This window comes from Orycteropus afer, unplaced genomic scaffold (genome assembly GCF_000298275.1).
Source record: "Orycteropus afer afer isolate SDZICR_OR568_19922 unplaced genomic scaffold, OryAfe1.0 scaffold00366, whole genome shotgun sequence".
NCBI lineage: Eukaryota > Metazoa > Chordata > Mammalia > Tubulidentata > Orycteropodidae > Orycteropus > Orycteropus afer.
The window spans coordinates 2,211,586-2,222,791 of record NW_006921953.1 but is presented as its reverse complement, the minus strand read 5'-3'; the positions used below and the strand labels follow the sequence as shown (position 1 = coordinate 2,222,791).

The window sequence follows — 11,206 nt, the reverse complement described above, 5'->3', positions numbered from 1 at the left end:
CTGGTTTCTGGAGTTCTAGACTTTTTCATGTCCTGGTCCACCATCAGCTGCCTGGCTTCCAAACTGTCTCTGCCCAAGGTGGCCCAGCACAGAAGGGACTAGAGCCAGGCTGATCAGAGGTGAACCTGCTCAACCCCACTGGCCCAGGACCCCTTCCACCATGCTCAGTTCTCAGCACACGAAGGAGGGCGAACAGGGCAGGAGGGACGGCAGGGCAGACAGTCCCAGTGGGGCCTCACTCCAGCCTCTCCCCATCACTGTTTATGGGTGGCGGCGGCCAGACACCATGTGTGTCCTGATCTGGTTCTGCTTGCTCCGGGGCTGGCTGTTGGTAGCTTCAGGCTGCTCATATCCTATGGCAGCTGGCCAGAGGCCTTGCGCTGGATAAGCGGCAGCGTGAGCTGCTGGCACAGGCTTTGAACCGTCTGGCCCACTCAGCCGAATGTGCACCAAGGGGTGGCAGCCTGATCACAGTCCAGCATGATGTTGAGGACCGTGCAGGGGGCTCCGCCCACAGACAGGGCTGTTCGGGAATCCACACGGTACCGCACTGTGCTCAGGCCTCCCTCCCGGTCCACCTTGAATTGCTCCTGGGGAGGAACAGAGAGAGCATGTACTGCAGGCTTCTGGGAGTCAGCTTTCCATCAGTCCTACATGGCTGTGTTCCTGGAGGTTCTGTGGTCCCCACTGAAGAGAAAGAACCCAAAGCTCCCAGAAGGGGAGACCCACCCATTGGCTGCAGCTGACTGTTAAACAGGAGAGCAGGGATTTTTGTTGGACTAAATGCCTCTTGGAGAAGAGACTGTTTGAAGGATGGGTCCCTGGGATGCTGGCACCTTGGGCTGAGCTGACCCCACTCTGGCCTGGACACCAAGGTATCTGTGACCTACAGTGCCCCTAGCAACCACCACAGAAGGACACTGTGCCCAAGCAGAATGCCCATAAACTGACCTGAGGGAAAGCAGGGGAGGACAGGCTGCATGGCTTGATAAGTGCTCAGTGACTTGCTTGGGCCTGCTGGTCCCCACATCACCACCTACCCCTACCCAGTGAGGGGCCAGCCAGCACCTGTTTTTGAGCCGCAATGCGCTTCTGGTCCCTCTTCCGCCAGGCTGGGTCGTGCAGGTGGTGAAATGTCTTATACCCAGTTGTGATTCCGGAAGGGCGGAAAAGCTAAGGAGGCCAAGGAAAATCAGCATCAAACAGCTCCTTCCTGGAGCCCTGACCTCACTGGGGGTGCACAGCCTGCCAGAGGCAGAGCCAGGGGTCCTCATTCCCACTTTAACAGAAGAGGCAGCTGAGGTGCAGAGGGCAAGGGACTGATTGGATGATCATAAGTCAGGGTCAGGGCTGGGACTGTCTCCAAACCCCCAGAACTGCACCTGAGGAAAGAGGAGTGAACCTCAGGGCCGTCACTGCCACGCTGGCTGAGGGAGGGGGCCCAGGGCCATTACCTGAAGCCCAGCTCCTTTGATGCGGCGGTAGAACTCGTCGTCCTCACGGCCCCAGCCCCAGAAGCGGTTGGACATGCCGTTGCACTGACAGAGACAGGCATGTCACTTGCTTGTTCTCCCGGGGTGCAGCATGGTCTTCTGTCACTCTGTAGCACCCAGCCCATGACCAGTTCAGCCAGGACTCCCCTCTCCTCCTCCCCTTGCTGTTCTGCATGAACACCCAAGTCAATTCTAGCCACAGCTTAAACAGGAGCAGGACACCTGAGCCCAAGCCCCTCAGTTCTTCCCATCTCATCCCACCCCCAGTGACTGACTCAAGGACAGGTCCAGTGCATGAGTCAGACCAATTGGGAACCAGTGTAACTCAATTCTAGGCTGCTATTTGGGTGGTGAGGGAGTGGGGTCCATCTTCCACCAGACTTGAACCTAGAGGGATGCAGGTAGCAGCTGGAACCACCACCTTGCACCCTGCAAGTCTGAAAATGAACCCAAGAGAACGAAAGTGGAGCCAAGAAATGTGTAAGGAGAACCAGTGCTCAGGGATTCTGTCAGAAGCTGGGCAAGCTGCACTATGGTAGTTAAGGCTGTGTGTCAACTTGGCTGGGCCTGGTTGAGTGGCGGCAGCTAGTGATAGTTACTCCCCACGATGAGACTGGTAATCAGCTCTATGGTGGGATATACCACAAGCAGCTGAGTAGCTGCCTTAGGGATGTGGCCTGTTTCCCATATATAAACAGCAACTTTGGGGATGGTCTCTAGTTTATGGCACACTTGAACCCTGCATGTAACCGAGTTGTTGTTTAGCAGCCTGCCATGCTCTGCCAATCTGGGGACTTTCAATGGACTTGAATTAGTGGCCTGCTGTGTTGTTTGGTAACACTGTGACTGTGCCTTTTTACTTTTCAACCTTGGGTTTGTCAGCTTCAGCAGCCCAGCAGCTGAGTGAAGAAAAGCCTCTGCTTCAGTGGGCCAGAAGCAGGAGGGAGAGCTGAAGCCCAAGGTTGAGAGGCTTTCACCCAGCCTCTAGAGCTTGACACTTTGAACTCAGATTTAAAGCCTCCAAACTGTAAGAGAATAAACTCCTGTTTGTTAAAGCCATTCCATTTGTGGTGTATTGCTGTCAGAGAGGCACTAGGTAACCAGAACATGCACCGAAGCCAGACCCCACCTCCTACCCAGACTTCGCAGGGTTGAGAGCCAAGACACCCTAAGTTTCCTTAAGCCCCCCAGGAAGGAGGTTCTGCTGTGCCCTCCCTGCTCCTCTTGAAGTTCTTGGGCTGCTCTGGGGCTCTCTGCTGTGCCCCAATGAGGGCTCCATCCTCCCAGCTGCCTCCCCCTGGGCAGGCGGGTGGCTCACCAGCTGGTAGTGCTGCTTGGAGAGCAGCAAGATGCCGCCCACGTAGGTCTTGTAGTGGTAGAGTGGGTGGAGCTCCGGGGAGGCCACGTGGAAGGGCCCAGCCTCAGGGAAGCCATAGTCCAGTTCCTCATTGAGGGGCAGCAGGTCCACATCATGCATGGCTATGTAGTCAGTGCTATTGCTGCTCTCCAAGAAGCCCACGTTGATGAGTGCTGCCCGGTTAAACCTGTGCAGAGTGGCCGAGGCTGGGCACACAGGTGCGAGCATGCACATCACTCTCCCCTGACTCTGGGGGAGCCTCTTCTTCATGGCATCCTCCCTGGGACTCCTGCATACCAGTGCTGCCCCACTCCAACACTGACTTCCCAGTATAGTGTCTGCCCACCTGCACACCTGCCCCTCCATCCATCCCACAGATCTGTCTTGAGTACCTACTAGGTGCCAGAAACTGTTCAGAGCACTAGGGGCACAGCTGTAAAAAATAACATCCCTGCCCTCCAGGAGCTGACAATCTGGTAGGAGGAGACAAAAATAAACAAACAAGTAAGCGTGTAATCAGCCACATGGTGGTTAAGTGCTGTGGAAAAGCTGAGGAGAGTGAAGAGGGTCAGGCACTGTCAGGGTCACAGGGCTGAAGGTTTGGGGGCTGTGTTAGGAAATCAGGGGGATGAAGGCCCAAGCAGAGGAACAGCAACCACGGAGACCTGAGACAAGAGCAGCCCCCAGTGTGGCTGGGCAGAGTGGAAAAAGGAAGCATGAGGTGGAAGTTGGAGCTAACAGGACAGACTGTGCAGGGCTTGGGAGCCACTGGGGGCCTCTCCCAGAGAGGAGGGAGTCACGGGAGGGTTCTAAATAGAGGTGTGCTGTGCTCTGTGTTGTGACTTGATTTCCACAAGCTCACTGCAGCTGGTGTGAGAGGAGATGATGGGGTAAAGGGGGAGCAGGGAGACCCATTGGAGGCTGTTACAACAACTGAGGCAAGTTCATGAGCAGTTGTGGAGATGGTGAGAAGTGGGTAGATTGTAGATGGATTTTAAAACTGGAACCTAGCTGTTTGCAGTGGGATTGGACGTGGTGTGTGAGAGGAGAGGAGTTGAGGCTGACTCTGAGGTTTTCTGGCCTGAGCAGCTAGATGCACCAAGTTTCCATTCTCTGAACTGGGGACGAGGACAAAAGGAGCAGAAGTGGGATGAGGAGGGAAAGCAGTAATTCTGTTCTCACCATGTTAAGCATGAGATGCCACTGAGGCCACCAGATGGACCTTGTGGACAGCTGGGTACCAGTCCAGAGCTCAGGAGAGAGGAATGAGGGAATGTATGAGGCCCCCAGGGAAAGACTATAGCTAGGAAAGGGGGGATGCCTAAGCACTGAGCCCCATGAAGCATGGATGCTGAGAGACTAGGAAGATGGGGAAGCAGCAACAAAGGGGACAAGAAAGGGTAGCCAGTGAGGAAGGCGGAAACAGAGAGTGTTGTTCCAAGGGTCAAGTGGAGGGGCTTTAAGAAGGAAGAAGAAATTCATGTGGCAAGTGCCGCTGGCAGTTGGATGGGACAAAGATGAGGAATGGTCTCAGAGCTGATGGGGATCAAAGCCTGAGTGGTTCAAGAGAGAATGAGGGAGAGAATGGGGCAGAAGCAAGTAGGAACACTTCTCTCTAGGAGTTCTGCTCCAACAGGGAGCCGAGCAAGGGGGTGACAGCAGTGGGAGATGTGGGCGCGAGGGGGACTTCTTTTTTTTCCCTTTTAGGTGGGAGCTCTTTGTATACGTGTGCATGCTGCTGCAAATGCTCTAGGAAAGGGGGAAGAAGTGATCATGCAGAAGGGCAAGGGGCCGACTGCTGGAGTGATGTCCATGAGGAAGGAGTGGGATGGGATCCAGAGCCATGTAGTAGAGGGGCCTCAGACAGGAGTTGGCATGGTTCATTCTCAGTAACAGGCAGGAAGCTGGGTACGTGTATGGACACTGGGAGGTAGGTGTGGCAGCACTTGTGAAAGTTCCCTTCCAAATGGCTCTATTTTCCCAGTGAACAGGAAGCAAAGCCACCAGCTGAGAACGAGGAATGGAGAGCAACGCTGAGAGGAGTGAGGAGAAGGGAAGGTGAGAAACAGCTGTTGAGAAGGAGGGGTGAGTTGAAAAACAGAAGAATGTGAGGTCTCCAGCAGCGCAGAGGCCTTCTGGGTAGCGTTGGTCATAAGTGGGCCCAGCAGCGAGGCTGTACGTGTGGATGACAGTCACAGTCAGCAGCCCAGGGTCAGATGGGTAGTAGATAGAGTCAGATTTAGTCAGGCTAGGTCTTGCCCATCAGGAAGGGGCAATGGCGCTGAGGGTGTAATTTAATGTGTGTGGGCTCATGACTCTGGAATGGAAGTCAAATCAGGAGACAGTGTGGACTGAAGTGGGGTGCAGTGACATGTGGGACATCAGTAGACTAAAGGGCCTGGTGGGATCTAAGAATGGGTGGAGTTCTTCCAGAAAGAGGGAGTAGGAGGGAAATGAGAAAATGCAGGATGTGAGATGTTTGGACTAGTCGTGGAGGGTCCAGTTTCTGGTAATAGCAAGTATTTTAGGGTAATGGCAGCTGTGAGCATCTTGACCTTCCCTTTCTCAAATCCCCATGTCCAAGCCATCAGCAGGTCATGTTTGCACTCCCCCACACTGCTCCTACCACCTGCCCTTGGACCACTATGGCCCACCACCATCATCTTAGATGACTGCACTGACCACTAAAAAGCCTCCCCAACTTGCCTTCTGTCCTGGTATAATCTACTGCACATACAGCAGCCACACATAGCATTCTAAGATGGAAATCAGATCAGGGTTCCTCCCAGGCCCAAAGCATGATTTCTACCTCCCCCCCCTTCTGCTACTGCCCAGATGAACACCCCAAGTCTGAGGTGCACCAGGGGCTGGCCTGCAGCCAGGAAGGGGAGAGGCCAGGCAAGGCAAGGCCTGAGAGGGAAGGCACTAGGCCAGAGGTACAAGTCTGAAGGTGACCCCTACCTGAAATGGTCCACCTGGTTGAGCACATAGATGTGGTGCTGGATTTTTTTCTTGCTCAGGAAGCGGTGCATGTGGGGTACAAAAACCAGGAGCTCCTCGAAGCGCTCACGGAAAGGGACCAGCACTGCCAGGCGGTGGGGACCCCAGGATGGGTCTTCTTCCCAGTGCTCAGGAGGCAGCTCTGGAGGGCAGCCCCGAGGTGGGCCTGGGGTCTCCTGCCCTTGTCCCCTGGCTACCCGGGCCACATCACCTGAGCAGCTGAGCTGCAGCCAGAGCAGGGAGAGGAAGCCCAGTAAGAGACAGGCAACGAAGAGGTGGAAGACAGAGCACTTCCGGGGCAGGCCAGCAGGGAACAACCTGGACCTGAGACAAGAGCAGGGTGCAAGTCAGAGTGTAGGGCCAGGCCACTGGCAGCTCCCTTCCTGGCCTCCCCTCAAGTTAGCACACACGGCCAGCCTGCCCCAAGCACTTGGGAGTTAGTGCAAAAGCAACTTTAGTGCTTTGGTTTGAGCCACTCCCCATGCATCAGAATCCTGCCACCTTTCTATCCCTGCCTGTGCCACCCCACTCCTGGGAAGCCCTGCCACTGCTTCCAGGTCACACAACTGTCCCCACTCCTTGATATTCTCTTATTCTCTGTGAATCCTGGTCAGACCATGAGCTACTCGCAGGCAGGGCAAGGGTCCTCTACCCTTTCACTTGCCCCTTCCCAGGACAGTGGCTCTATGTCCTGAGCCCATGGCAGGAACCCTACCTTAGAGAAATCCAAGTCACTCCCTTCCAAAGCCCCTATCCTGAAGATACACCCCCAGCAAAAACCTCAGCTCCATCCTGCTTCTCAGGCTTAGAAGAAAGTCCCCAAGACAGGTGTGGGTGGTGGCATCCCAGATGAAGCAACCAGTGTTTACACTGGGAGGATTGATCTGCCCCCAAATTAATGCAAGGCCCACGCTGACAGTGTCAGTTCACTGAACAAGTTTTAAAGCTTCAGAGCAAGAGGCAGCTCATATGATGAGAAATGAGAGGTAGAGAAGGAGAAGAAAGATACAGACTGGGGACAGCCCCAGCTCATTTCAGAGAATAAAAGACAGCTGAATATCGTGAACGTTGGGGTAGTGTTGGGAGAGAATGCCTTTTAGGTTAAAAAGTACAAAGAAACAGGTGGATTCACCTCATTCTTTTGCCATTCTCTCTGAAAGTTCTTGAAGATAATGAAAAAGGAGCTGAGGAATCCAAGAAGGGAAAAGCTTCCCCCACACTTCCTCTGACATAATCTATTTGCAAAGGCATCTACTTCTTAACTTGTGAGAGTCACCAGTTAGCTACCTGGTCTTGTAGAGTCAGTCTACCACCTAAACTCCTCTTTGATCCAAGGGATCTCATGATTAGCATGTCTCTGTTTGTAAGGTTGAGCTCCCGGGTTGCATAAACGTTAAGAGCTTGGCTGACTAAGAGGTAGGTGGTTTAAGTCTACCCAGAAGTACCTCAGAAGAAAGGCTGACAATCTACTGAAAAATCAGCCTCCAAAAGGCAACTGATTGGTTTGTTTGTTGGTTTACAAGACAAAGGCCAGACTCATTGGCTTGACAGTGAAAGCCCTCTGTGACCTGGCCCCTTTCCGGTTTCTCCCTACTCACCCAGCACTGTCATACTCATCACAGGCATTTCTACTCCAACCCTCACAAAGGCTGCTCCATCTGCCTGAAATGGTGTAGTACCCAAGGCATGTGACTGCTAACCAGAAGGATGGTGGTTCAAACCCACTGGCCACTCCTTGGAAGGAAGATTGGGCAACCTACTTCTATAGTGATACCACCTTAGAAACCGAAGGAGGGGTCGTCGAGTTGGATCACTCGATGGCAGTGAGTTTGGTTTGGTTTTTTGGTTTTCTCTGCTTGGAAGCCTCCCACTGACTCTTAGGACCAAACTCCAATGTCATGGTCAGCACTGTCTCCACCTAAACACCTCTCTGGGCTCCCTCTGTCTTCCCATGGCATCTGGTACCGCCTTCTTTCAAGCACCGATCTTCCATAGTAGGTATCCAGGGTCAGACAGCAAGGGCGTGCTCACTTGCTCAGTGAGTTAGAGGAAGAGGCAAAGCAGTCAGGGCATGCTTTAGGTCACACACAGTGCCAGCTCAACTTCTACCTCTCTCTAGAGGCACAACTCCAACCTAGAAGCCACCAGCCCTGAAGTCAGGCCCAGGTCCCACACACAGGACTTCTGACTTACCCCCCATTGTCCTGTAGTGCTGCTTACCGCTGGGGAGGAGCAGAGCCCAGTCCTGTGAGTGGCAAGGGAAGGCTGGAACCTCTACAGATTCTCCCTCGCCCCCTGGGCTCTTTCTGAGGGCTGGGTGGAGACCAGGGAGATGGATAAGGGGTTATATCTCACCTTTGGGCAAACGAAGCGGTGATCATTACCCAGGTGATCGTTACCCAGGGAGGGTATGGCATGGACTGGGCATTATTTGCACTTGCTGTTTCCTCAATCCAGCTTCCCCTTCCTTTTGGGATCACCTCCCTCATCTTGTACCCCAAGGGCCCAAACCACTGAGCAAACTGAACTAAGAGCCCAGAGTACCAATTCCCAGTGGGCATTGAGAACAGCTGCTCCTGGTTCCACCTGGTGGCAGTCTCCAGATCTGCAGCCCAGCCCTCCCAGGCCCAGGCTACCTTGTTATTGTTGTTATGTGCTCTCGAGTCAGACCTGACTCATAGCGACCCCTCCTTGGGTTTCCAAGGCAGTATCACTGAGGAAGTAGATTGCCCAACCTTCCTTCAGAAGAGTGCCTGGTGGGTTTGAATTGCCAGCCTTCTGGTTAGCAGTCAAGTGCCTTAGGCACTACGCTACCAGGCTACCTTAGCTAGCTCTAAGGGAAATCTAGACAAGGCCTTGACTCCTTCATCAACCTGTGCCCAAAGCTAGTAAGAAGTAAATTCAAACCCAGGCAGGTTAGGTCCAGGGCCAGCACTCTTTATTGCTACCCTGGCCAGTATTTGTTACATGGATCTTTATATCCCCATGTGAAAAGCACAGAGTTGACAGTGAATTTTTCTGGCTGTTATGGTCCAAAGGTTTAAGGAAAGGGATCAGAAAATAGTCTTTCAATACTTTCCTTTCTTCACTCATACAAACCCTACTGATACATGGTTTGAATACTCAGCTGTTCTAGTTATAGCAACTCAGAAGTGCAAGCAGGCTGAAGACAAATGGCACCTCCTTTGTGCCAGGAACAGAGCCAAAGGCTTTACAAATCTGATCTCTGCTCTGCTGGCACAATGCCTAAAGAATTTGACTGCTAACCAGAAGGCGGTTCAAACCCATCAGCCACTCCACAGAAAGAAGACTGGGCAACCTACTTCCGTAAAGATTTACCACCTCAGAAACCCAGTGGGGGTTGCTATGAGTCAGAATCGACTCGATGGCAGTGGGTTTGGTTTGGTTTTTAATCTTCATACAACCCTGCAGAGTAGATACTATGATCCTTGTTTCAGAGATGGAAAAGCTAAGGTCAGAACAATTAAGTGATCTGCTTCTGGTCCTATGGCTACTAAAGAGGAACCCGGCCTTACTCCACAACCCATGTTTTCTATTACATTCCTGTCTTCTTATTTCATCATGAAGTCTACAAAAATTCCCAATGGTAAAGAGCTGTGCCCACTAAGTTCCAGAAGGTTTTGGCACTTGGCAAACTTAAGATATAAACAGAACGAGGTTGTCATTCGCTGGGTGGAGACCTACTATCAGGTAGTCTGTATGAGTTTTCTGGACACATCTCAAGACTGTACCCATTCTGCTTTAACGGGAAACGTCATTAGCTATGGTCTGGGCTAAGCTCACACCTAATACACAACACAGGCCCCATTCAGGTACACCTGCCTAAGAAATGAATTCACGTATGTGTGTTGAATGCCTAGAGCAGGCCAGACAGTGCAGATCTACAGAGCTTCGATTTGGTTTGTTCTGGGTAGTCATCAAAGGTTGGAGTATGGAGTAGCACAAGGGAGAGGGCTAGGGTATGAAGCCAAATGGATGTAACCAGGGAAATAAGAGACCAGGGTAACGGGACAGAGAGATTCACAGAGAGAGGTCAACTGAAACAGAGACCCGCACAAAGAGACACAGGGAGCCGCCAGCCGAGTAACTGACACAGGGAGACCCATAATAAGAGGACGAGGCTCGTAGCGACAGAGACTCTCAAAGATATGAGCAGAGCGCTACACAGAGGAACAGAAATTCACGAAGAGAGGTCAACGGAGACTCGCACAGAGACAGAAACCTGCGGAGTGACTGAGACCGGTGAAGACTGAGACCTACATAGAGCAAAACAGACCCATAGAGAGCGAGCCAGTGACCCAGAAGGAGAAGCACGGAGCCGAAGAGATCCGCAGAAACCGAGACCCGGTGGTCTCCGGCTCGGAGACTCGGCCCAGGAAGGAGCTCTCTGGAGGACAGTCCCCGAGTCGGCCGCTGCCGCTCACCTGCCGTCCTCCCAGGGCAGCTGCGCCGCTTTCCGCCGAGAGGGGAACATCGTTCGGGGAGGCGGCGACGCATGGGGCTCAGCTCCCAGCCCTGGCCGGCCGGCCTCCCGGGCCTACGCGGCGCCTCCGCCGGCCGCCCCGCCCCTCGGTCCTCCCAGTCCGCCGCTCCGATCGCGCCGTCTGCTCCCGGAGCCGCTGCTCTAAAGGTTCTGCGCGCTGGGAAACCAGCCGTTAGTGCTTCGCTGTCTGGCTGACTCCTAGCTGCTCTCAGGATCCGCCCTATATCCCGTGAAACTAAAGCCCCAGAGGCGGAGTGACTGGCCAGAAACCACCCAAAAAGTCACTGGGCTGAGACTGGAACTCAGACTCCAGACTCCCAAACCTGATTCTGGGGTAATTTGCATCTTCCTTTTCCTCCCAAAAGGAGCTCTACTGCGTAGTGCGTAAACCATTCAGCTGCTAAAGAAAAGGTCAGCCGTGCGAATCCACAAGTCGTTCCGCGGGAGAAAGATGAGGCAATCTATTTCCCTAACGACTTACAGCCTCGGAAACCCTATGGACGGGTCTACATCCTGTAGTGTCGCTTTGAGTCAGAACGGACTGGTGGCAGTGGTTTTTCTTCCCCCCCAAAGGCGGAAAACATCTGGGCATACCTTCTGTCAGCCCAGATGAAACATACTTCCTCCGCAACTAGCTTGGGTTGAGGAGAAGACCAGCTCAGCGCTCAGTCTTGGGTTCAGCCAGTCACCCTAAGTATAATTGGGAGCTATGCTCTCAAGACAGGGTGACTGGATTGGGAAGTTTCAACTGTGTTTTGGGGGCAAACAACAATTTCTACATCTGTTTCCTCACCTGGAGATATATATGTTTCCTATCCTATATGGTTGCTTTGTGGGTTACAAAAGAAAATG

The 11,206-nt window shown here is 53.2% G+C and overlaps 1 protein-coding gene across 1 annotated transcript; it reads right to left on the bottom strand.

Moving 5' to 3' along the window:
* Nucleotides 1-434: 434 nt before the first annotated feature.
* B4GALT7 (beta-1,4-galactosyltransferase 7) lies at nt 435-10,345 on the bottom strand. The gene is made up of 6 exons (XM_007952969.2): nt 10,296-10,345; nt 5,812-6,174; nt 2,812-3,037; nt 1,455-1,538; nt 1,069-1,173; nt 435-590 (listed from the first exon to the last, which is right to left on the bottom strand). Exons 1-6 carry the CDS (start codon nt 10,343-10,345, stop codon nt 435-437), a joined length of 984 nt encoding a protein of 327 aa, XP_007951160.1.
* Nucleotides 10,346-11,206: the final 861 nt, after the last annotated feature.

Bases quoted from the DNA above. Each gene is read 5' to 3' on its own strand.
- B4GALT7 (XM_007952969.2), bottom strand. From the start codon at position 10,345: ATGTTCCCCTCTCGGCGGAAAGCGGCGCAGCTGCCCTGGGAGGACGGC. The intron at 1,539-2,811 runs GTGAGCCACCCG...TGTCTCTGTCAG, and splicing joins CCAAGCAGCACTACCAGCTG to TGCAACGGCATGTCCAACCG. The intron at 1,174-1,454 runs GTAATGGCCCTG...TGGCCTCCTTAG, and splicing joins TCAAAGGAGCTGGGCTTCAG to CTTTTCCGCCCTTCCGGAAT.